The following is a 26,578-nucleotide window of genomic DNA, read 5'->3' as shown; positions in this document are numbered from 1 at the left end:
TCCTCGCCACTGAAACCCATTTAAAGATGACGAGTAATTAGCAATATCGTTGTTAAACATTTTTTTAAATAATATTGCTTCATATTATTAATTCTTGGTGTATAGTTGGCTCTACAGATTGATGAATCTCAAATATATTATAAATTACAAAGATTGATAATATATTTATTTTTTTATTTTAAGAAGGGCCTTTATTTTGTATTTAATAACGTACATTAAACGGAAGTATGGGGCTTTTATTTTACAATTTTTCGACCTTTCAATGACGGCATCCTGTTGAAACGTCAGGGTCAACGTCTGCTGCTTGGTTCACGTTTAAGAAACAGCAGCTAATAAGAAGTTTAATTATTTGCAAACGGGCTAATTTTATGTACAATGCAGGGGAATAGAAACGTGAGAAATGTAGACAAACATTAAGGTTGTCAATAATTCACCCGGCGGTGTTTAACCTACGTAAGAGACGCTGAGCGTAAACGCGCGAAACCAGATGGTGCTTCTGAAATAAACGTTAACTAAATCGTCAAAACTGATGGAGTCGCAGAAGTCCAATCAACCTGCAAATGAGACTTCAGCGTCTGATAATGATAAAGAGGAGGAATGCTGCGCTAATGTGAGTCTGGTTACTGTCTAGCATTGTGAGAGTATTGATCTGCATTCCTAATGTTTCATGTTTCAATTGAATGACATGTCAAATACTTATTTGCTAACTTTCTAAATTGCTTACGAGTCTTTTTATCAGTAACCATGTCATGTGATTTTTACAGCTGTGACATGTATGATTGCTGGGATACTTGTGTTAGGTGTTGATTTGTTTTATAGTGATTCACCCAAATGCAAATGCATTTTTTTTAAGTTTTCAGTCATTAAAAATACAAATATGTTTGTTTCTTGTCGCTCACCAATGGATTCTCTGCAGTCAATGCTTGCCATTAAGAATAACTTCAAACTGCTGATTAAAAAAAGTCTTAATAATACACAAGTACTAATTCACACAGGTCCGGTCAAGCATTTAATGTCTTGTGAAAAGCTGTTGTTATAAACAAATTCAGATTTTAGTTTCAAATTGTCTCTTCTGGCCAATATACCAGTTCGCAGTCTTATTATATGGCTTCCTCATGAATATATCCATTTAATTTAAGGCATTAATTGATGCACTGGACTCGTGTGGATTATTGTGATGTTTTTATCAGCTGTTTGAACGCTCATTCTGACGGCACCCATTCACTGCAAGTGAGGTTTAATACAAACTTTCTCCAAATCTGGAGAAATTAAGAAACAAATGCTTAAATGCATAACACTAAACAATGCTTTATTTCCTTTAGACGTCCTGTGAGCAGCCTTCATCACCGAAGCAAGGAGATTTCAGTGATCCTGTATATAAAGAGATAGCGGTGGCGAACGGTGCCATCAATCGAATGAATAGAGATGAGCTGTGTGCCAAATGTGCTGAGCTGAAGCTGGACACGCGGTACTGTTACGTGTTTACATTTTACCTGCCGTTTACTCCAGGTTAACTCACACGGTTCCTTTCTTTTCAGGGGAGTTAAGGATGTCCTGAGGAAGCGCCTGAAAAGTTACTACAAAAAGCAAAAGCTCATGCATTCAGCTGCTGCAAATGGGAACACTGATACATATTTTGACTACATCTGCGTTGTGGATTTTGAAGCAACATGCGAAGAGAATAACCCACCCAACTACCTGCACGAAATCATCGAGTTTCCCATGGTGTTGATCGACACGCACACTTTGGAGATTGTGAGTTGGTGAGGGAACGGTCTGGAACACGTGAGCTTGCTTCTTGCCTGGCAAAACATGGCGCCATACAGTGTATTTGGTGTTAACAGGTTTAGGATGGATCTGCTAGTTGTAAAAAAAATGATTGAAATTTGTGCCAAAATGATTTATGATCATTTTTGCAAAGCCTGTGAACCGTTATTAGGACTAATATGTTTTTGTTTCATTCGTTTAATTTTGTTGCTAATCCAGTTCCTGTCTTTATAGGTAGACTCATTTCAGGAGTATGTGAAGCCAGTGGTGAACCCACAGCTCTCTGAGTTTTGTGTAAAACTAACCGGGATCACACAGGCAAGAGTTATGAATTATGAATTAACAGCTTAAGATGTGTTCAATACAAACCAAATGGTTGAAGATGATTGTTTTTTTGTTTGTTTTTTTGAAGGTTTCAAAATAATTTTTTAAAAAGCTATTTTCAAAAGCTGTCATTTTTAAACCTTCGAATGATCATTTTTAATTCTCAGCTTTTTATTTTCTAGCAAATGGTGGATGAGGCAGAAACATTCCATCGGGTTCTGAAGCGAGCAGTTTCCTGGCTGCAGGAGAAAGAACTTGGCACGAAGTACAAATATACATTTTTGACAGATGGGTAAGGATGAACCAGACATTTTAAGCATGATGAAATTTCTAATGAAATTCAATACAATGTACAGCTCGCTATCTTGTCTGTGCAGGTCATGGGACATGGGAAAATTTCTACATACCCAGTGTAAACTAAGTTGCATCAGATATCCACAGTTCGCCAGAAAATGGATCAATATCAGAAAGTCTTATGGAAACTTTTATAAGGTTTGTTTTCGTGGTCATGTTTCTTATGATTCCTTAAAAAGTCGAGTAAGGGTTCCTAATACCAAAAATTGTATGAATGCATTAGGATACTTTAAAGATGAGTATCTGATCTTTTAAATAAAAGGTAAGCTTTGGAGTATTACGTTTGAAACCAATGCTGATGTTTTCACGAGTCTCGTGCTTGTTTCTCTCAGGTTCCTCGTACTCAGACAAAACTAATCTGCATGCTGGAGAATCTTGGCATGCAGTATGACGGACGTCCCCACTGTGGTCTAGATGACTCACGCAACATTGCCAGAATTGCCGTCCACATGCTGAAGGACGGCTGTCAGCTGCGGGTGAACGAGTGCTTGCATTCAGGAGAACCACGGAGCGTGCCTATCTCTGCTCCCATCGAGGGAGCCCCAGCGCCTCAAACCCCCAAGAAAAGAAACTGAAATATCATTTGAAGACTCTTACATAAAATTACAAATGCGTAATCTGGGCAAATATGAGAACCTGTCACAATGCGAGCGTGAGATAAATGAGACTAACTAATGTGGGGTTTCTTAAAATTGTTCCAGAAACTTATACATTTTCTTTTCTGCAAAGGTTTACTACATAGCGGATCAGTGGGGTGAAGCTGTGCTTTCACTTTTACTGAAAAATTTGATTATCTACTGTATTTTAAAACTTAGCCCTGATAAACTGAAACGGTAGTTTCAAGTAAAACTTAAACCGATGGGCGATTAATACCGCAGTGCATTGCTTTTCTTAATTCATGTTGCACATCCAATGAAAAACTCAATTTGTATTATTTTGCCAATAAACATTTTTATAACGCCGCTGTACAATGTTATTTTAAGAAGAGATGTATATCATTTTAATACGTTACTTCTGTTTGCTCAAGATCCGATTTTCAAGTGAACTACTTTTTAGGTTAAACTCTTGTTGGGTACTTTGCACCTTAATAGTCTATGCAAAGTTTAGATATGTTCTGGTTATGCAACAGGACTTGTCAACACAAAGTTCAGTCTGTTTTCCAAGGCCATGCAATAATAGACAATTAAGCATGACGTGTTAACACACAGTCGTATTCATTCTAATGCACTGACGTTTTCGCTCATTGTTTTATTAGTGCATCTGCTTAGATAATATTTTTAGCAAAAGAAGTGCAGCTGAGCACCATGTCCAGTAGATGGCGTCAAATAACACTTCTCTAAATCAACACAAGCCCACCATCAATAAAGTCAACAAGGAGACTAAATGGCATGAATTTGGTTTGTGTTTCCTTTATGCATTTTGTGTTTCTGTCCAGGTTGTTTGTACAAAACTAAAACCCCTTCCATATCATAGGAAAACAGGATTTAGCTGTCTTCGCGTGATGTTTTGGGAAAAAAAGCTATTATTTACATTGGGTAGCATACGGTCTCGTGATGATAAATGATGTTATTTACTGATAGTAAAACCGAAACGACAGAAATGAGATTACTTTCATACCCCATGTTCTTTGCACGCGACGCTACTAAACAAACGCTATCATCAATAGCTCTTTCAATACGCGACGCGTACTTCCTCAGCACCCCACCGACCAATCAAGGCTTTTGTTTACGCGAGCGTCGCGTCTCCGGCGCGTAGAGAAGGTGGGGCTTTGACGCAGTGCTGCTCCTGTGAACGTTCACTGCTGGCTGCACGAGCAGAGAATAGGCGGAGACACAAGGAAAGACTACAGCAGCCACCACTGCCCTTCTTTCATTCTAACTGACTGGATATGCCTTAGATTTCTTTTCTCTCATGTGGTATCAAAGGACGCGCTGGCGGAGTCGCCAGCCTCGCGCACTGGGCTGATGCGACTTTTGACGAGATCGTGCGGTTTTTATCCTGCGGACGATGGCGCAGATAAAGAGGATGCGTGAAAGAACGCAGCCCAGCCCTGTTTTCACGAATGCGATTGAACGGAGCTGCATATTCTCGGATGGAGATGAAATCGGCATGGTCTAAATGTTGGTTTCATCTGGATTGTTGCGCGCAGAAACCGAATCGATAAAGCGAGTGAAAGAGGCACTATGCTGCCTAAGTGATTGATCACTGTGCTCAATGAGAACACGCAGGAGAACGGCTTCGATACGATGGCTGAGGAGAATAACCTGAAGACAGCTAGATTATGGAGGGATGCTGCTTTGCGCTCCAGGAAGCTGAGGAGCAATTTGAGACAGCTGACTCTCAGCACCAAAAACTGCCAGAAAATCACATTACCCGAGGACATAAAGGAGATAGAGGTCCTCAATTTGGGCAACAACTCCCTTCAAGAGCTTCCAGAGGGACTGGGCTCAACCCTGACCAGGCTTCGCATCCTCATCCTTCGCAGGAACAAGTTTGCAACAGTTCCCACTGCAGTATTTCAACTTAGTCAGCTGGTTGAATTAGATATCAGTCACAACTGCTTGAACTACTTTTCAGAAGATATTGATCTGCTCCAGGGGCTTAAAAAGTTGTGCATCAGTCATAACAAAATCCAGTACCTGCCATCCCAGATTGGGACTTTGCAAAGTCTGGAAGAGCTTGACATCAGCTTCAATGAACTGCGTGATTTCCCCAGGTCTTTTTCACAGCTCAGGAAGCTCAGAACACTTGATGTGGATCATAACAAGCTACAGCGTTTCCCTTCTGAAATCCTTGCCCTTTCTGATCTGGAGGAGCTTGACTGCTCTGGGAATAAACTTGAAGGTCTTCCGGGTAACATCATGATGCTCCAATCTATTAAAATCTTATGGCTCAGCAGCACTCAGCTCTCATTTTTGCCTGACACATTTTGTGAGCTGCAGAACTTAGAGAGCCTGATGCTTGATAATAATTTCCTCACAAGCCTGCCACAAACATTTGGGAAGCTGCAGAAACTGAAAATGCTCAATCTCTCCTCAAACTCCTTTGAACATTTTCCTCAGGTTATCATCAAACTCGCTAGTTTGGAGGAGTTGTATTTAAGCCGGAATAAACTGACGTTCCTCCCTGAGGAGGTAGGACGGCTGTGCAATCTTGCTAATTTGTGGTTGGACAATAATAGCATAACGTTTCTCCCAGACTCTATTGTAGAGCTAGGGAAGTTGGAGGAACTGGTTTTACAGGGTAACCAAATCGCCATCCTCCCAGACAATTTCGGAAAACTTGCCAAAGTCAACATCTGGAAGGTGAAGGATAATCCTCTCATTCAGCCTCCGTATGAAGTGTGCATGAAGGGGATCCCTTACATAGCTGCCTATCAGAAGGAGCTTGCACATTCCCAACCTGCTGTAAAACCCAGGCTTAAACTGGTTTTGATGGGCCAGAGAAATGCAGGGAAAACCACACTCAGGCAGTGCATTGTCAACAAACCTTCAGATGCCAAGATGGCCATTGGATGTAGGGGTATTGACGTGACGAACTGGGTAGCGGATGCAGATCGGAGTCTTACATTCATTGTATATGATTTATCTGGTAAGCAGAACTATGATCTTATCAAACCCTTTTTCCTGTCTCCCGGAGCACTTTATGTTTTGGTGGTGAATCTGAAATTGTATACATCAAAGAGCTTTTACTCCCATGTTGGCGGTTTCCTCCACCTGCTCAGTGCCAAGGTGCCACATGCAGTTGTGTGCATTGTAGGCACCCACAGCGACTTATGTGAAGAGGTTGAGATTGAAGAAAAGTGCCTGGATATTCACAGACAGATTTCACTCCAGGAAAAAATGGACACTGAATGCCTACAAGTGCTCGCCCTGCAGGTTGACGAAGCCCTTGAGCAAGGTTACGACGTTCGGACTACTAGCTCCCATGTTCTGTTTTATGGGGTCACGGATAAAAACCTGCGACGTAAAAAGTCTCAGTTGCAATATATGCTCAACAATCGACTGCAAATCCTGTCTCCGGTGATTTGCGTCAGCTGCATGGCGTCTCAAAGAAACATCCAGCATTTGAAAGAGAAGCTCATGTCTGTCGCCGATCACAGGGAGATTTTTCCCAATCTTCACAGAGTCCTGCCGAAGTCATGGCAGATGCTTGAGGAACTGCATTTTAAGCCACAGGATTTATGGCTTTCCTGGTGGGATTCGGCCCGGTTGGGCCTTCAGGCTGGGCTGACGGAGGACCGCCTGCAAAGCGCGCTCTCGTACCTACACGAGAGCGGTAAACTTTTGTATTTTGAAGACAGCATGACGTTGAAGGAATACGTCTTCCACAATCTACCCCGGTTTATCGCCATCTTGAATGTGTTTTTTCAGAGAGACCTTGCTGCGATGCTTGAGAAACTACAGGCTGAAGGAGATGATGGAGATAGCTCCAGGTCTACGCAGATGCACAGTCACGTAGAGGGGTTTTTGTTGCACGGCTTGTTGCCCTCAAATGTGATTCGATTGCTACTTAAGCCCCTGGTCCAGACACAGCAGGACTTGCACCTGATCATGGAACTGCTGGAAAAGATGGGCGTCTGCTACTGTGTCAACAAACCTCGCAGCAAGCCACTTAATGGAGCCACCGTCTGGTACAAGTTTCCCAGTCAGGTCAGCAACGAGGAGCCCCATCCCGAGGCCTCGGCCAGCGGGGGCTCGTCAGTCCCTGGTCAGTTCTTCTCGGTTGAGCAGCTGCAGATTGAATACAGGTTTCCTTTCTTTACCCCTCTCGGACTTTTTGCACGGTATAGCGTGCAAATCAACAGCCACGTGGTGCAACGATCTGATGGAAAGCATCATATCTTTGCCTATCGGGGGAAAGTGCCTGTGACGGTGAGTTACCGGCCTTCACGAAGCAGATTGCAGCCTGAGACCCTCTCCATTTCAAGCCATGCATCCTTGCCAAATATCTGGACAGCTTGGCAAGCCATTATTCCCTTAGTGGAGGAGTTAAATGTTCTTCTGCAGGAATGGCCTGGTCTTCACTATTCTGTGCATGTCCTGTGTTCCAAGTGCCTGAAGAGAGGGTCCCCCAATCCACATTCCTTTCCAGGTTAGTGCTCTGACCCTTTCCAGGTGCCTTTCCTAATGCAGTTTATGATCACAATTTCATACCTACATTAATGCTGCAGAATAGATAACTCAAAAATATATATCGTTCCAGACTTGTATGAATTAGTGTCTTCTGCAGAACACAAAAGAGGATATTTTGAAGATCTTTTGAAATTGTATTTGCTCATACAATTACAGTTAAAAGAGCCTAATCAACTTTAAACCCCATTCCCTTTTATTGAATGGACAAAAAAGTTCAGATATTATATTTTTGTGCCACAGAAAAAAAAATCATATGGCTTTTGGAGTGACATGAGGATGAGCAAATGACAGAATGTTTTTTTTTTTTTTTTTTTCAGTGAGCTATTGCTTAAACATAATTCAAAATGGGGTGTTATGATGAAAAACAAACTGTTAACCAGATACGTTCATTCGTTTACAGTTTATGACTTGAGATTAACACTGATATACATTCATAAATCTATCAGGCATGTATTTCAGAGCAAATAAAGAGAAGCGTTAATTCTGCAGTGATGAATAAGGTAATCTTTGGAGTGCTGTCACTATGGAGGCGTATGTCTGGGTTCATTGCCAAGTAAACACTGATACAATAAAGGGTGAATCAGCGTGAAATGAAGTCATTTTGGGATGGATCTAGGCTAAACAAAGAATGAGCATGGCTGGTCATAACAAGAGAGAGGGGGGTGGTCTCAATGGGTTTGAAGCCACACCTAGAAACACAAATTAGCTGTCTGCTGTTCTGCTGAGAACACAGACTCGCACATCCACAGCAGTGGAGAGCGTCACCATGGTAACATCACATGCCTTTCTTCATGGGATGCAGATTAGGCGCAGAAGCCGCTTGCATATATAGTAACATAAATATAAAGAATAATAAAAAGAATGCTTTTTATAAATGTATAAGGATTCTTGGGGGGTCTTGTATTCTGTAGTTTTGCACCCTTTTAGACTTACGTGCCACTATTGCATTGGCATCATGTTCATGTGCCTGTACAAAATTAGTTTTCATTACGTGTAATTACAAAATTTGCATAAAGAAGTGTAGGTAAGTTTCTCCTATAGGCTTTGGTGTTTTCTGACTTAAAATTGTAAAATAATTAAAATTCTTTCTGGCAAACTGCATAGTTATTCTTAGCTTTAGGAGCTTGTTGAGTGATATTTATGTATGCTGTAATTTGTTGTGTTTATGTCCAGTGTTGAAATAGGCACAATTTTGAGTGTTATTTTAGAGATTAAGTGGTGCTGGCTTATGTTAGAGACATGCCTCATTGAACACACTTTTCCTATTTCTGCCAAATATCAGTCAAAGACAGCGAATGTAATGAGACCCAGCTTCATATGTCATTGCATTCTAATGGTTTCACACCTCCTGGAAACTGAACATTTTATTATGACACAAAATACAGTGACTCCATAAAATATGGAGTCACTTAAAGTGTCTGAATGTCTTTTTATTAAATAAAAGGTTTTGTCAGTTGAAACCTTTAAGTGAATCGTGTTCATTTTAAAATGTTTTTTTAATAAAACAGAAAAAATGAATCACCCGTGTTAATATGCTAATTTTGACAGCGCTAGTTGCTAGTTTAGTTTAGTTTTTCAATCTTATGCTTGGTCTTCCAAGGTCTTTTGCAAAATAATAATATTTCATCTAGAAATGCTGTAAATAGCCTGAATTGTATGGCTCTTTAGGTTTACAGTAATATTTTTAATCTCCTAGTGAAAGAATTATATTTGTGTGATGTTTAAATAGCTGGGCAGGATGTCCTCTTAGGCTTGACAGCTTGTTTCTTGAAGTCACATGATGAGACAGGTTCAGGTGGGGCAATTCCTGACTCACAATAGATCTTAACAGGAGCTCACAAGATGTAAGGACCGTGTGCCATGGTAAAGACCAGTTTGGCCTGCTTTTAATGAGTGCATTAGCTTTTAAGTACCCGTTGTTATTGAAGGCTAGATCAGTTTAGCTCATTAATGTTAACAGATATCGACTGCAAGCTGTATTTGCGTTAGTGATGCCAATCTGGTTTTTTGTTTTACCATATACAGGTTTCTAGGCCTAAGTAAAAACAGAACAACAAGTTTAGCAGCAAGGTTTTTTGATCCTACCAAATTTAGGCATGATATTTTTGGCTCACTTGCATGTTGATTTAGTGTTGAAGCTCCGCTCTCTGAAAGACTAAACACAGTGTGATGGTCACAGGCAGTTCTCTTTTACTTCGGACTTCGGAGACCTAAAAAACTTTCCTTTTGGATTTATCCCAATGTCCAGTAGCATATCAGAGTGTTTTGCAATTCTGCATTTTGTTTATATCTCAGTTCAACTGAAATGAAGGACCTTACTGGAATTTAAAAGGCTTTCTACATTGTAAAATCTTGTAAAAACGCTACAAAAACCCTGTAAATATATAGGTTAACTGTAAGTTCCCGTACAGAGAAAAACTGTAAAATATCTAACCAGACATTCTATGTCATTTTACAGTAAAATGCTGTTAATTGTACAGATTTGGATGTAAATAGGACAAATTGATGTAGAATTTATATTTCTGATATTCCCAGAATTCACTGCGTGCGAGTATTTTGCTTAAATAATCATGTTTTTAAATAGTTTTTGTTATCAATCATGTACATTTGGGATTTATATTATGTCTTCTGTTGTATAATAATTGTTTATTGCAATAACTCTGTGCACCTTATACTAGTATACTCTACTGCTTGTGACAAAGCCACTTGTAGTGAGATTTAATTCTTCATGTTAAAGGTACAAAACAGATTTTAATAGCAGTGTGCCTTGCTTAATTTAATGGTTTACGTTCAAAAATTCTATTAAATTACAGTTTTATACTGTAAAATGTAGTATAGATGCCTATAGATACCTTTAGCGCCTGAGAGCTGGGTGTTGATGTCACTTCAAACTGTTTAACATGTCAAACAGCAGAATAGAAAAAAGAAAAGCTAGTGAACGCATTTCGTGAGGTGTTGTGAGTTTGCTGATTTGAAAATACCTCACTGACTCCTTATTTAGTCAAGGAGACGTCTGCACATTTGGAGGTGCGTGGGCATCTTTTTTTAATGTGATAAACGATAACCAAGTCTCTATTAATACAAGCAGGTTCTTGAAATAGCAGGTTTGTCCTCCGCAACCTTTTAAGTGCGATGAAATAAAGTTGCGGAAATTACTTTTGACAGTTGACAGTTGGCTTGCATGGCTTGTTCCATCCATTTGGCATCTTCAGACAGAGTTTGAAAATGAGGAAAAAGCTGGCATAACCTGTTTGTCAGTGAAGTCAAATAGAGATGGCATCAGGTACAGTAGCTTGTCTGACCCATTTAGAAATTGGGCCAACTGATATTTAGTCGTTTGGCTCTTGCGCTAGGTGTTAGAAATAGGAGCCCTATGGTTGTTCTGGGCTAAATTCAGTCACTGATCACCAGAGCTAGCCGAAGCACCTGCACTGTCAGCACACTGTACTTAAGTCACAAAAGTTGCCTGTATCAACTAGTCACAAAACTCACGGTTCGGATCATACACAAGAACAGTTGCATAAATTACAAGCATAGATGAACAGCCCTACCACATAAAAGTCTAGCCTGTATAAAGACAGCAACAGTAGTATTCAGGTGCAGAAATGTAATAATTAATTGTAAAACAACGCAATAATGCCTGTTTAAGTTAAATACAGATTAATCTTTGAGAAAGCTATGGTGTTGTTTGGCTAGCAGACCTAACAGAAGTAAGTATTTCTAGACTGCTGTCTCTTTAAGACTAATTCACGGACCTGATGCTGACACGCTTTCCCTTTCTTTCCCTGTCAGCTGTATACGTTAACTTAAAACATGGATTTAACCAACTGTGTTTTCGAGAATACTCATTCATATACTCATTGTTTTCGAGAATACTCATACTTATTCATTGGGGTTCACAGTATGCTTAGGCTGAGCGCGGAAAACGACACGCGAGTCCCGATTTAACTTCATCTAAATGAACTGAATTTGAACTGGCAAGGCAGAACACGTGCAAATGTTAACTCTATGATGTTTGAACTTAATGGGGACCAGTCCGTATGAATCACTGATCCGTTGCACCCCTAGTATCAACTGCCATAGACTTGTATATATGACTGTACATGTGTTGTTGTTGTTGTTGGTGGAGTGTGTCACTGTGGTGCCAGTAAGTATCCATCCTGTCAGCGGTTGGGGCAGCAAGTCTTTCAGGCAGCTTTTCTTAGCATAACCCTGCCCATCACCTTTTCAGCTGACCTCTGCTTGATGGGGAACCTTGCTGGTATTTTGAGATATTTTGGACGCCACTTTCAGGGCCAGTGACAGACTAATGATGAAATTTCTGTACAGCGCAGTTTAAATGAAAGGTTTCAATTTTGCAGAATTTGAGGTATAGGCTAAAGTTATAAACTCACTCTCTCAGATATTGTGTAGTTTATGGTAACTGATCATTTTAGTTTAGTTTTTGATATTTTAATTTCTTTCTAGTTAAATAGTTTAACACGATTTTTAATAACAAAATAAGATTTGTAACACTTGTTAAATATTTAAATAACTTTGAAACTTTGAAAAATTGAAATAATACATTTGATGAACAGTTTACAGTACTTGTTAACATTACTTAACCACTTTCGTTTACATGAACTAACAATGAAAAATAAAAGCAGTTATTAATCTCGGTTCGTATGATTTTCGACTTTCAAAGTCTGTGTGAAATCATTTTATCAATTAAATATCAACAGACTCATTATTTAAATGTAGCTAATCTTTTAATTGTTTTAAGCAATATTTTGAATAAATACATTTTAAAAACTTTGAATTTAAATGCTTTATGTAGCTTTATTAGTCTTTAAAAATATTTTTTTATGTAGCTTTATTAGTCTTTAAAAAAAATCTTTTTTGTATAACTTCAACCTATTAAGAACTAAATTTAGAGAGCCATTGTTCATTAATTGGCAATGGTAAGAAATATTCTATTTACAGTTTCTATATGGTTGGAATGTTTCCCCTTTACATTCGCTCTCTTCATGACATTGTCTGCTGAAATGCTTTCCCTGTCTGTCTGGGCCCTCAGGGTCATTCTGCTCAGAGATGCCCTCCTGTAATCTCCTTAATGGATTTGACAGGATTTCCCCATGAGTGAAAGGGAACCTTAAGATCTGGCAATTAAGTCAAGGCAGAGTTGGTTAAGTAATCACATACTGAACGGTTACATCTAATTGTCAACGTCTTCGGTGACACCGAGTCATGAGTAAGTTCACATAGCATTGCATTGTAAATGAAATACGTTTTTTACGAAACTACCCTAAGGACAAAAGCTGTTCCCAGGTGACTTATAAAAGCGTTTTACCTCACAAGTGTAACATGTCAGGACCTGTACCAGGATAAAACATTATGTCTTAGAACAAGAAGGAATAATGTGTGTCATAAAAAAACTCAAGATAAGGCAGAATTTATGAGATGGATGCGTAACCATCCGAACGTTGCGGTTGGAGCGTATTTGGCACAGTCAGCCGGGGTCAACGGGAGGTTTGGGTGTTTGCAAGTATATTTCCGATATCCAAAAACCTGCTTCCCTCTATTCTTGCACTGGACCCCCGGGAAATTCTGCCTGTGAAAACATTCCGCTGTCGGAATTCTGGGAAATGATGCTGATTTTGAGATTCAGTAATTGTCAGCTGCTGAGTCTTTCTCTGGCCTTCCTTGATTTTTATCTGCTCTCACGATGACTTTGGCCGTATCACAAAGGCAGTTTTGTATCCTCCTATTGAGACCATTACCATACTCTAGAAGTGTAAAGCAGGAAAATGAATGGCTGTCAGTAAAATGTTATATTTTAAGCACGTTTGAATGAAGATTTGTTGTTCCATATTCTTAATTTTTTATTATTTGTATTTAGGTCAGACCTCAGAGGCGGGAAAGATGCCTATCGTGTCTGAAAGTGGAACAGGAAACCTGGGGGTGGTTTTGTAATAATGTATTGGCTCAAATATCAGTCTCACGTGAGAGTGAAAGCGATGCGTCTCCCGTTACGCGTTTTGTGCGCTTCTGTTCAGCTGAGGATCTCAGATGTCTGTGTGTTCATGGCAGTATTGCTGTAATTTTGTTTAAAATGGCTGGTTACGACAATCTCAGGCTGCCGTTCTGACTCAGGAAGAGTCTGTGAGCTGTGTGCTTGACCTCTCGACCCCCCCCCAATCTGTATGATTTCATGTATGTTTTGCGTGTTTCAGCCTGAAACCCTGTATTCCAGAGCACCGGTATAATCTGATGCTGTCAATCCTGTTATGTCACTACGTTCCCTCGAGGTCTACATTGTAAGCTTGCAGAATTATCCATGTGACCTGTGTGGGGCTGGATGAGTAGAAGGGTTTGTAATACATGTGCCTTCTCTTTTAACGTTGTCATCACATGAGTCGCATCAGCAGATTCATCTGCGTCAGACATCAGGGGTTGAGTTGATGGAAATTAAATGCTCTCTCTGCTGATTGTTTTTTTTTTAGGACATTTTAGCGCTCAGAGTATTAAGAAACTTGAAAAATATTGGTGATTTTGCTTGATGCGTTTAGGAAGGGCCTTCATGCACATTCTGAGTCTTGAGCAATTGAATTGTTAATGATTGTTTCTCATGAAAAATATGTATTACTTCAGATCCATGACATAGTTCAGTGCACATCTATTAAACCAAGTAAGAAAAGCATCATTGCCATTAATGATGACTACATCAAGTACATCAGAGAACATTTTATAACCACATGTGTTACCAACAGATAATTATCATTGTTTATATTTTTGTATTTATCAGTATTTAATAGTGAATTCTGACTTTTTGCATTTAGATTACTTTTGTCAGTTTCTAATAATCTGTACAACACTTATAATTTAAAAAACAAGTCGGTTATATAGGACTGATTATCCATTTTTTGCACTTGTAATTTTGTGGTATGTAACTTTTTTGTATATCCTAAATTTATTTGTAGAATTTAACACATATTTCTTTAATTAACATGGGCAAAATCGTATGTAAACTGTAATATCTTATACTTATTTTAGTTTTTACATTTTTCTTTTAATTATTATTTGAAATTCAACTAGAATTTTGGCCATTTATCAGTTTTCAACCGTAACATAAAAAAACTATTATCGTCTTATCAACCAGACGTTTTTTATATCGGTGTCTTCCCAATTACCGTGCTTTTTGTATGTACTAGTACAAAATATGTAGCCTGTACTAGTAAAATATGAAATATTTACATATGTAGCATGTTAATCTTCTTTGAAATATTTTGACAATACCGTGGTATATGAATACAGTTCTCATAAAGTAACGTAAAATTTGTCAAAGTACAAATGATATCAAAATGATATCTCTTTGAATAAATGAATGATAAATGGTCACGTTTTTATGTATGTAGATAAAACAGAGGTGCATAACCCAGATCTTTTTTTCCCCTGATGTTTGTGATCACATTTGTACAATGCACTAGACTGTTCACACCAACAATAACTATCCACCTTTTTCATGACATAAGATTGGTCGCCATTTGTAAATTCTACAGGTCTAGCTTCCCGTCTCATCCGCCTCCAGCTACTTTCAGCTGTACAAACCAGTTAATTTTGCTGCTTGATATCGAATGTCGGTGTGTCTTATCGTAATATCGTTACCTTTGATCATGGCTTTATGCTCGCTGCTAGTTAGCACGGCATTGCTACAGCGCAGAAAGTCTCGACAACATTAAAATATGTTCTCATGTGCTATCGGTGTTCACACCGTGTAAGCAGGATTAGATAGCAGCTATCACCCGCGTCTCGTTTCCATCTCCGTTCCGGTGATGTTTGTGCCAGTCAGATATTTACGCGTTTCTTTTAGCCTCTGCTTATTTTAGCCCCGATCTTATCTTTGCCGGCAGGCCTCATCAGATTCTGCTCTGCATCTGTAATATTACTGCCAACAAATGAAACCTTCTGAGTGCGTACTAGTCAGAAAACAGCATTTACTGCGACTCCAGTCTTATTGATTTGTGCAATTGTGCATAGCTTAGTTTCTCACGTGGTATTAATGCAGCACGCTTCATTTGTCGATTGCATAACTGTACTGGACAGATCTCTCCGTACGGATGCAGTCCTCCAGCCGTAACCTTTGGCAGTAAAAGCATCGTGAACTTCCTCCAAGGGGAGAGATGCTGCTATTCCTGGAAGCCAGCGTTCGAGGCTGTTCTGTGGTCAAGAAAGATTTTGTGCGACTTGAGAAGTTCGGTTAGGGCAAGCATGACACTCTCACACTTGATCCGTAGGAAGCAGGAACGCAGGGTGCAAACGAAGGGAATGTTTATGTCTGCATGGGAATAATTGATGCCGTGTTTATAAATATGTCTAATCGTTCTGCATTGCTGAGAACTGGGTTAGATTTATGAGCACTCGGCTTTTCGGCTTCACGCTTTCACTTGAATGTGTTAAGCATACATGATTACTAATGTACTGTGAAGTAAACCAGGGACGAATGGAAGATTTGCCTTTAAAAATGAAACGAATCAATGATATATACCAGCCCTTCGTTTGGCTGAGGCTCTGTTTGCAAGAATGGCAACGTGTATTTTTAAAGTTTGTTGAATTCTGTTAAAAAGAAGGATGTTTTAAAATGTATTTGAAAGTCATTTTTAAGCAAATTTTGACGTACATTAATAAATTAACTACAACAAAACGTCAGGATTAGTGAGATACTATTTTTCATTTTTTGGGTGAACTATTCCTTTTTACTGCTTTTTCAAATAAATGCTGTTACTTAGCATTTTGGATTAAAAGATTCCTGTAAAAAAACGTTCCCACATAAATTCAAAGCAAATCAAATCTTTTTCTGCATTTACATTAGTAAGAAATATTTTTTGAGCACCAAATGTGCATATTTGAATGATTTCTGAAATAAATTTAAATGATGACGTGATAAAGAAGACTAGAGTAATTGTAATCAGCTTTGCCATCACAAGAATAAATTGCATGTTAAAGTATTTGAAAGTAGAAAACACTTAAAATAACGTGCATTATTTCAAAGAAAATATCAATATTATGACTAGGCTCTTGTATAATGGTATATTTATTAGTATAATTTCAAAAACTAAATACTTAGTCTATTTTTTGCCAGTGATTTGTTAATTTCAGAATATTTTCAGAACATTGTTCACAAAGTGCTGCTGCTGAATTTCTTCTCTCGTCGGTGGCTTCCTGCGTCTCAGGAAATCGATACAAATTCAGCTAAGCGTGATTGCCGTAATGTGTCGGCCTAAGCCAGCGCACACTGATGGCGGCTTGGTGGATGGCCATAATGCGCGCGGGGCCTGCAGCGATCTCATTACAGACCAGATGTGAGCATCTGTCTCGAGACGGTCAGATGGCGGATCAGGCTTGCAGCAGCCTTTTATTAACCAGATACAGACAGATTGCGACGCTAGCTAATAGGAGTTTTTTTCTCAACTTCTCCGCAGTGGATGATAATGTTCTTTAGCTGTCTTGAATACAAAGCGCTTCTCGTATAGCTTTTTACGGCTTTGAAAAGCATCATTAATGCACTGCATCACACCGCTTGACCTTTAGCCGGGCCTCTTTTGCCATGTGCTGCGGATATAATTAGGTGTTTGCCCTCTTCCAGTGTCTATGTTTAATTCAAATCCCCTCGTAGTGCTGAGAGCTCTATATCAGTGAATCTCTAGTTCGGCAGGTTTGAGAACCTACGAGTTTCGCAGTCCTAGAATCATATTTGCTTTTTATTTCAGCTTTATTTCAATCAATAAAAAACAAATCAGTAGTTTTAGGGTGTAAAAAAACACATAAAACTGTTTTATAGGGCTGTATTTAGATTGGACGCATCAAAGTCGGCGAGTATACTTTAAATTAATGTTGTGTCTTTGAAAATGATCAGCAAAAATGCCATTTAAATATGAAACTTGAGTGCGTGTGAATGAATGGCTTAGACACGTGGTTTATGATTCGTATTTATGTTACTATAACACTATATAAAAATATTAGTCCTGACTGCATCGATCCCATCGAAACCCATCTGCTTCAGAGGACGAGTGATAAGCCCCCCGAAGGTGTATAGGGTAGTTTTACGTCATAGTACTTGCGGATATGTCTGATTTACGGAGCTTCAAAACAATGGCTGCTATCCACAAGCATTACCAAGCATGGAAATGTAAAAAAAAAAACACAGTAAAAAGAAAATGTATTTGTCTGACATATTTACCTAGGATGGCTTCGGGTGAGTGAAATATGAGGAAACTGTTCCTTTAAGTATCGACGCTTATCATGATGATTCATTTTTTTAATGAAACCATTAAAATGGAATCCAGAAAATTATTGGAAAATGGAATTTTGTAAAAAAATAAAAACACAATTTGCAAAAAAAACAAACAAACCAAAAACTTATAAAACATATCTCAAAGGACATTAAAATGTTATTTTTGTTGAACTATGAATAAATTAAAGCATTAAAACTGTGTCTAGAAAAAAACAAACAAAAAAACGGAATCCAGAAGAATTAAAATGGAAAAAAACTGCATTTGGAGAAAAAAAAAAATGATTTGGGAAAACACAGAGCTAATTTTCATAGGGCCCTGGTTTTACATGTCGCTCAGATGGTCACGTCTTAATTAAGTGGGCAGTGAGACTACATGCTGTCGAGACTACAAGCTGAACACTTACAATCTGGATGGTGTCGCAGATTAGAGTGGAAACAGTCTAGTTCTGTTTCACCGTTTGTGTCTGGCTCATTCCAGATCTGCCTTGATCTTTGATAACAGTATTGTTTGACATTGTGTTACCTTAATGGACGTCACTGTGCGGGGTTCACAAATGGCAAAGGGAGAATAAAGAGTGCAATGAAATGTTTAGAAACATCTGGAATGTTTGGTGAAGGGGATAGATGAATTGTTCTCAAAAAAATGTTTACGAATTCCTTAGCCCTTACTCAAGGGTTACAGAGAGACAGTGATATTGATTTGTCATGATCCCTTCCTCTGATTTCCCCTCCTCGTCTGCAGTGAATGAATTTTGATGGTGCTGGTTTTGAGTCATTTTTCATTTCCAGTCGTGGTTCGTCTCCCATGTCAGTCCTTCCATACACATCTAATGACTGTTGTTATGCTTCTGTCTTAGTTTGTGTTTTAAGATCCGTGAAAATGACTCGTTCCAACGCATTTTGTTTTCTGATTTTGTGGATGAGTGTAATACAGATTAATAAACAATAAACGGTGTGTTAAAGGAACACACTTCATTTACCTCATGTCTCCTAATCCTACGATTTTCATTATTCCATGGAACGTAAACAATGTCAGTAAATTGAGTCGTTCAAAGATTCGAGTCAAAATAATGATTTGTTTGCAAATCAGATATCGCTGTTTTTTTGTTGAAGGCTTTTTGTACTTAAAATGACAATTTTTGGTGGGATGATTTTGGTTAATCAGTCCCTTTATCTTGTGATTTTGTCGACCGAATGTTAGAAATCTCTAACTTCAAGTGGTCCACCCTTTAGTTAATGATTGTGTTCATTTAGTTGTTTGCTGATTCAGCTGTTGACTTTAATGCATCACTGTTGATCTTAGAGACATTTATTAGATTCTTAGTGGTTGTGAACAGACCTTTGATTCCGTTGCTATTCAGTGACAGATTTCTCGAAGCACTGAGCATATGTTTAAATGGGATTCTCTTTTAACCTCAGCCGTTTGGCTTTTTCAGCAGAGCAGACAGCTGCATGGAAATCTCATCAGGACACTCGGCACTGACTGAGACATCTGAATCCAGGCGGTTGTTAAGCTCTGGCCACGTGCCGATAAATGCATGCACATGTGATGCATTTGTTTACATTTCTGTTTGTTGTTATATTAGTGTAGTACTTACTTATTCACGCTTATGGAAAATAGCAGATAAACAGTGTTTGATGGATGTTCAGAATCCGGATTATTTTATGTATAAAGGTGGAGCTGGGATGCTGCTTGGTGATGGATAAGTTCTCTATGATAATGACAGCAGTAAAAGGTGTGTGTGTGTGTGTGTATAAACATAGCTAACTCCATTTGTAACCATGAAAAACCATTTCCGTGCATTCATTGATTTATCACGACTAATCCTTTGATGGCACTAATATATATTTATGTTATTTATTCAGTTTATACATTTTAATTCATTGTGATTTTTTTGTTTTATTGGGGAACTCGATTATCGTCCCTGGCCACATGGCTTTGATCGCATTCGCAGAAAAAGAGTTTCAGATAAAGTTTGCTCGGATGAATTTGTCATTCCGTTATGACCACATTCCCAGAGGGGAAAAGTCAAGTCTATTTCTGTGTCAGCATAAGCTGTGCGCATACGTGTGTACGCGTGAGCGTGTGTGGAGATGACCCTGAATTACTCACTGTCGGGCTTTTGTGTTTTATCACTCCGAGCGATAATCCTCCTTCCAAGTCGCCGGCCTGGAGTGGCTGCTCACGTCTCATCCTGCTGTTCGCTCTAAAGTCTTGCCTGACCGCTGTTTACCGTCCGCCACACTGAGCTAGAGGTCAAACGGCTGGAAATGACTGATGCGTACCACCATATGTGGTGCAGAAAGACGATTGCAGCGAATTGTCGGTTTCCCCTTGTCTTGAAACGTGGTGAGCATTTTGGGGCCTAGGTTAAAAAAATTCACGTATGTTCACGCCACTGTTTTGTTGTGAATGATTCAATAAATCAAGCGGAACCTCTGCCTGACAAGCGCTATGTCAGCTACACGCTGTTAATTCCGGAGGCAGTTAGTTTTGGCAGTACCTTCATGAGTCCACATCCTCTGGACACTCGAGAAAAAGATGAAGCATTCCAGGATGTCTTTGACCCAGATTTCAGACTTTACGAAGGGCTGCAGAGCGAGTCGCAGCATGAATGCGTTAAAGATAAAACAGCTTTGGAAAATATCTGGAATGCGACAGTAGGGCTAGACAAGCTCTGGTCTTTTGTATGTGTGTTTTGTGGCTGGAATTTGTCTAATTCAAGATGTAACCGACAACTCATTGATGATTGATAGATAGATAGATCTATCTGCAGTCTGTTTATTGATGTTGTCATGCGCACACTAACTTGTAAATGTATTTGTACTTTAGTGATTTATCTGTAATTTATTTAGGTAAAATATTATAGAATATTGGCCATTTTTGGCAGTTTCATTGACAGGATTCTCAAAGAGTTGAACTGACGTCCCATTTTTACGGAAGTCACCACAGCAGGATGTGTGCAGTTTACTATGGACTGGCAGTTTTGAAACTTTTTTATGGTGGTTTCATAGCCCCTAGACCTCACTTATCATGAAAAAGCCAGGAATTTTCAGATTTGACAATATGGGTCCTTTAAATATGCAAAAGAGGTTTTGAAGTCAATCGTGAAATGAGATTTTTGGTACGTCTGACTTCAATATTTGCATATTTTCTTTTGACAGTGCACTTGGTATTCTTTTAAATCATTAAGAGTTAGTGATAAGAGTACGGTTGACTGATAATAGAAAATTAAAAGTACTGAGCACAAAAGATGAAGAATGTGCCATTGGAATGCAAGTTCTTGAGCGTGAGCATTAGACTGTAGGAGTGAAGTCAAAGCCAGACATGCCGTGTAGCAACAGTGGGCTTTGTTATGGAGATGTGTGTCATTGTTTCATTCTCTTTGCTGCTTCCTGTCCCAGCGAGTACAGGATGTTTAAACTGCAGTGTGCCCTTGTGTTTGTAGATTCAGTGTTTCTAGATTTATTGCGTAGGTAACTAATTCTCTGTGTTCAAATTTTGGTCCTCCCTGCCTCCAGGCATAGGACAGGTTTACCTCCCAGTGTGTGAATTGCGTGTAACAGGATTAGGCCTCCGTTTCATTATTGAAAAGCCTTGGCCTTTCTCAAGGTGTTGGGTGGCAGTTTTTCAGCTGTTATTGTTAATGTAAGAGCAGAGGTGAGTGTTTGTATTAATAGCTGGCAAAAGAGGACATTTCGTAGGAAAGGGTTACTTCCCGAAATACATACAAATCGAAAAAAACTGTAATATATTTCATTCTTTGTTGTTACACAATGTAAAGCGGTGAAAGTAGAATTAGTCCATTCACTGTCATTCTGCACCGTGTCTCTCATTAATAAGTAATAATTGCGGACTGAAGGGAGTCAGCTGACCTGACCTCGACATGACGGCAACATTGTCACCCCGGATGTTTGGAGTTTAAAATTCACTCAAGCCCGCAAAGTTGATCCTCAGATCTCAAATAGCTAACCAGATATATGACCTGTAAACCACGTTTAGAAAGTGTCAAGGCTCTGAGGGACGTCTAATGGGTCACGGGGGTGGAAGGAACCCCTACAGCGCAATTATGTGGCCAGAAGTCTTACCACTGATCTACCTGACCGCTTTCATTACTCATTAACTCTTTCTGTCAAGAAGAGGAACTTCTGATGATCGCTTCTTAAATTCATTACTCATTAACTCTTTCTGTCAAGGCTGTTGTATGAGCAAAATGTTTGGTGCTTATTTAAGAAATTGATTAGATTGTGAAAATTGGGTGATATCAAAAGTGGTAATTATTTATCTGATTTGTAAGGAGAAAGAGTTGTTAGATACAGAAGCTGTCACTGGGGCGGTATGTTTGTAACTAAAAGGGTCCATTTTGGTAATTTAAGTGTATATATTAGAACCTAATAGGCTGTACCTGCCTCACTGACAGCTTTAGTACCGTTATTTCTGAGAGTGCATGATGGGAAACTACATTTTCCCATCAGCAGTATGTCTGTCGATGTATTGGCAGTAGCAAGTCGCAGTACTAGCAGATCTATTCGACCAAGACCAAACACGTAAACATTGTCTTACCATGTATTGGACAACTCTCTGAATTGTCCTGACAGAAATAACAGACAACGGAAAAGTATCCTGTGTCTCATACACTCACAAAGACAAAAAGAACGCTCTGCAGAAGTCATTGTTCACTGCACAGGCCTTTTATAGCTCATCGTGGCTCTTGTGTTTTATCCATAGGCCTGCTAGCGGTTCTTGCTTACTAGGTCTTACATTTGTACAGTGGTACTGGCTTCAGGCTTTTGCTGGGAGTGCACTTTTACCTTTTAAGGACCTGATAATGCGCCCTAGAGAGCAAGAACAAAAAAAACTATTGTGATGCAGAAATGGAGAGTCTGGCAGAGGAACAAACAGGCACGGGTGCAGAAACGCACCTGGAAATGTTATTGAGGGCAAAAGTCAAGAAAGATGGAAGATTCTTAAGTTTTGATGCCAGAAATGACTGCGTTCCAACACACATTAGCAGAACTATGTGGCGGACTGGAGGAGGAGCGAATACTAAAGAATGAATCAGCATGAACCTTTATTCTATCTTATTTCCTTAAGGAACTGATTACTAATCTCTGTCTAGAGTGAATACATCAGAAAAGACCTTTCATAATCACTGTGTTAACTGTTTGCTAATCTCACGCAACTCTGATTACTAGCTTACTGGCCTTGCTTTGGCCTTCAGCTTTCAGCCGAGTGACTAAGTTCAGTCTAGTGGAATTCCTCCGTTATTTAGGACGAAGGAGAGCAGAAAATCAATAGAGCTAATGGCGTAAGTGCTGTACGATTTGGGCCACTTTACAAAGGGGCGTATAATGGGATGCCATGATGTAAACGGTTGTAAGCACTGAAATACACAATTATGAGTGATAATTTGCTTCCGATGTCTTAAAATAATACATTTATTTAAGTGTTGCTTGAAGTTGTAAGTAATCATTAAATTTGACAGTAAAGTCTTTTTGCAATGTTTATCTATTTACATCATAGTCTTTAATCAAAAACATTAACCTAAACATCAACGATCCAATAATGTCATAAATGGCAAAATCAAGTCACTAAGATCACTAAGTCACTACAATATATTTATAGTCATCATGTAATATTCCCTATACACTGTATAGAAACTATTTTTAATATTGGATATTATGATACGTATTGTAATATGTTCAGAGTAGTTTTTCTGTCCTCTTGGGTTTCTTGTTTCATCAATGAAAACGAGATCTGATGAAATCGAGAAGATTTTGGCTTTTTGTATCAAACGAATCCAACAGCAGATGTTCAGATGACTGCAGAGTATAATCTCCCGGAGTGACAGATGATGTAATTCTTTGTCTTCCTGCGGTTTGCCCGATCCACTTTAAGCACTCGGAACATGCCTTTTGCTTACTGACTTGCTGAATAGCACACCGGAATCCTTCATTACAGGTGTCTATTTATAGACACGGCCGGTTCTCCTATCAATTCAGGCTGCTTAGGCTGGGCTTAACGCATTTGTTTTTGTACCATAGACTTTAATGGGCTTTATCACCATCGTGTTTTGCATCCTAAAGACAGGCTGTCATAATCTACTTCATATACATGATGCTCTTCTGCAGTATTTTGGAAACTGGTACTGGTTCTTCAGAGGATCAGTTAGTTTTAAATAATAAATAGAATAATGTTTAGTGGGTATTGCCCTTATTGTAAGCCATTGTGTAAGGTGTGGGCAGGTTCAGATTAAATCCTGTTGAACAGCGCCACCTTGTGGTATATTTTGAAGGTGCTCCTAAACAATGTCTTTTGAGAAAATTTGGATATAAGTGGAATAATACTTTATTTAAGGATGCAAATAATAATAAAGGTTTGCGTCGGTAATTCAGAATCTAGTCACCCTGGCTAGATTTGAAATAATAATGTAGGGATCCCATCTTAAATACTAAGATGTGGCTGGAAATGTAAGAATTAGTTGTAAGCTGGCTCAGAGGAAGATAGGAATCACGTCTTTTGTGGTAGTTCTTCTGGTGATTATGGGATAATACAAGACTTTTTCACCTGGTTGTTGAAAGCAAAATTACACGAAATTCATATCATATTTTGAGAGAAAATGTGACATTCTAGAAAAAATTAAAAGGCACCCCAAAATTAGATTTTATTCAGCAAATATGATGCAGTGTGGTAATAATTATCAGACGATTCTGTAATTTTGAAACAAAAACAATTCCGGAGACCTGTGAAATCTTTATATTGTGTAAAACTGTGACTTAAAAACTGTTTTATTTTCTGAATTATAGGTGAGCTGTTAAGCCAGCCGCGACCTGAGGGACTCACTGAGATCATCTGCCCCAAGAATGGCTCTGAGCGGGTCAACGTGGCGCTAGTTTACCCTCCAACCCCGACTGTGGTCAGCCCCAGTCATAAATGACATTGACTTCACCTGCACTTACCTGCCTGTGAATGGCCTCCACAAACCGCTGCACCTCTTTTCCCTATATCTTATATCGCACATGTTCACACACACACAAATATATGTGTGTGTTTGTGTGCGCCCTGCTTTCTTGTTGCCTCTGTCCTTCATCCTACATCTGAGGGGGATGATGGACCACCGGATACCCGACAAGTGCAAAGAAGGTTCTTAATGGAAGCTAGTCATTGGAGGCCGTCCAATCAGGATATACTTACAGGTATAATATTTAGATGCTACGTAAAATCTGATGGATCGGTTCGATGTAAGATCTCCAATTTCTGTTTTGCTTTCTTCTTTTTCAGGTGTTCAGCTTCGACTGCCAACACACGATGAACTGAAAGTATTAGAAACTGTTGCACTGACATCCTGTTTTTGTCTATATACACCTAAAGCTTTTTCAGTCACCCTGAGCCTTCCTCGACGCTTTAAGCCTTTCAATTCAACGTGAGAGCCGACTTTTTTTTTTCCTGCAAGTTCTTGGAAGTTCCCGTTTGCTGCATCAGTTGGACTGAAACTGCATCTTGTGCTGCTGGGCGCCGAGTGGTTAAGCTGACAGAGACTGACAGACGCTGTTTTCCCTCAGACATAAGACAGACCTTGATTAGCGAGGTTAGACGTTAGATTGATGCTTTAAATGATGTTGTACTTTAAACGCATGCCTCTAAAATGCTAAAAGGATTATAAAATGACATACATGGATAAATGCACTAGCCCAGGCTTCTGAGGAGGTTTTTTTTTTCTTATCAAACATAAAAGGAAAGAATTGTGGGGCATAAATCTATTTATTGGTTCTCTGCTCACAGATAGACACACTGTATTAGTATTGGATAGAGATTTGCAGACATTTACTTTTTTTTTTTTATTGCAGCCAAAGATGATGTTTTGCTGAACCACAAACACAAGCGTCTATCTATCTATCAAATTTTTTTTTCTTTATACCCACATTCTCTTGCTCTTAGACAGATAATCAAACTCCATAGCATGAGAGAGATTATTTTAAGCACGCAAATACAAATATCAGCCATCTGGAGAATTGTCACATAGTTTCTCGCACGCTCACACTTTCCTAGAAAAAAGCAGTTTTGGATACATATGAGCAGGAATATTGATGTACAGAAATGGCACTAGTACAGTAATTCTGCCAAGGATGTTTTCACTCTTGAGGTAAACTGTGTAAGCTGTAAGGTTCTTTGATAGATATTTAATACATTCTCTTTAAAAGCAGTGTCTGAATCATATTGTACATAAAAAAAAAAAATGCACATTAGGACAAAAGAAGCAAGAACTTTTTTTTAAATAACCGATTCATACTTAGAAACTATTGTGCATTGTTTCAATGTTTCTTTTTGGAGAGGAGAGAATCTGCAATATGTGTAATGTTTTGTGAACAGTTGAAAAACTTTTGTACATAATATTTTATTTTTGTAAGCTACCAAGCTGTCACCAGTATCCCATGTTATTTACTGTGCATGGCTACTGTGCTCAATGTAAAATCCACAAACTCTTTTCTAAGTTATAAAGAAGTTATTCTTTCTCATTGTAGAACCACAGAAACACCAAATATAAAGGCTGGTTTCCATGTTGTTGTACTGTTTTCTTTCTTTAGTTTCTCCCGTATTTTGTTGCTGAAACGTCTTCATATATACGAGTAAAATGGTTCCTCAACAACAAACAATTATGTCACAACATATTACACATTAAAAGAGCAATAGCTAAAGATATTTAGAATGACAAGGATGAACAAAATT

The 26,578-nt window shown here is 38.8% G+C and overlaps 2 protein-coding genes across 2 annotated transcripts; both read left to right on the top strand.

The window, feature by feature from the left end:
* The first annotated feature begins 250 nt into the window (after positions 1–250).
* Positions 251–3,407, top strand: eri1 (exoribonuclease 1). Its single transcript, XM_043222134.1, has 7 exons — positions 251–610; positions 1,323–1,468; positions 1,539–1,755; positions 2,002–2,085; positions 2,274–2,383; positions 2,469–2,583; positions 2,778–3,407. The coding sequence occupies exons 1-7, from the start codon at positions 530–532 to the stop codon at positions 3,018–3,020; spliced, it is 996 nt and encodes a 331-aa protein (XP_043078069.1). The 5' UTR covers positions 251–529; the 3' UTR covers positions 3,021–3,407.
* Positions 3,408–4,233: 826 nt separating this feature from the next.
* On the top strand, positions 4,234–26,409 carry mfhas1 (multifunctional ROCO family signaling regulator 1). The gene is made up of 3 exons (XM_043220961.1): positions 4,234–7,539; positions 24,658–25,047; positions 25,133–26,409. Exons 1-2 carry the CDS (start codon positions 4,692–4,694, stop codon positions 24,786–24,788), a joined length of 2,979 nt encoding a protein of 992 aa, XP_043076896.1. The 5' UTR covers positions 4,234–4,691; the 3' UTR covers positions 24,789–25,047; positions 25,133–26,409.
* The last annotated feature ends 169 nt before the right edge of the window (positions 26,410–26,578 follow it).

This window comes from Puntigrus tetrazona, chromosome 21 (genome assembly GCF_018831695.1).
Source record: "Puntigrus tetrazona isolate hp1 chromosome 21, ASM1883169v1, whole genome shotgun sequence".
NCBI lineage: Eukaryota > Metazoa > Chordata > Actinopteri > Cypriniformes > Cyprinidae > Puntigrus > Puntigrus tetrazona.
This window is presented reverse-complemented; position numbering and strand designations above follow the sequence as displayed.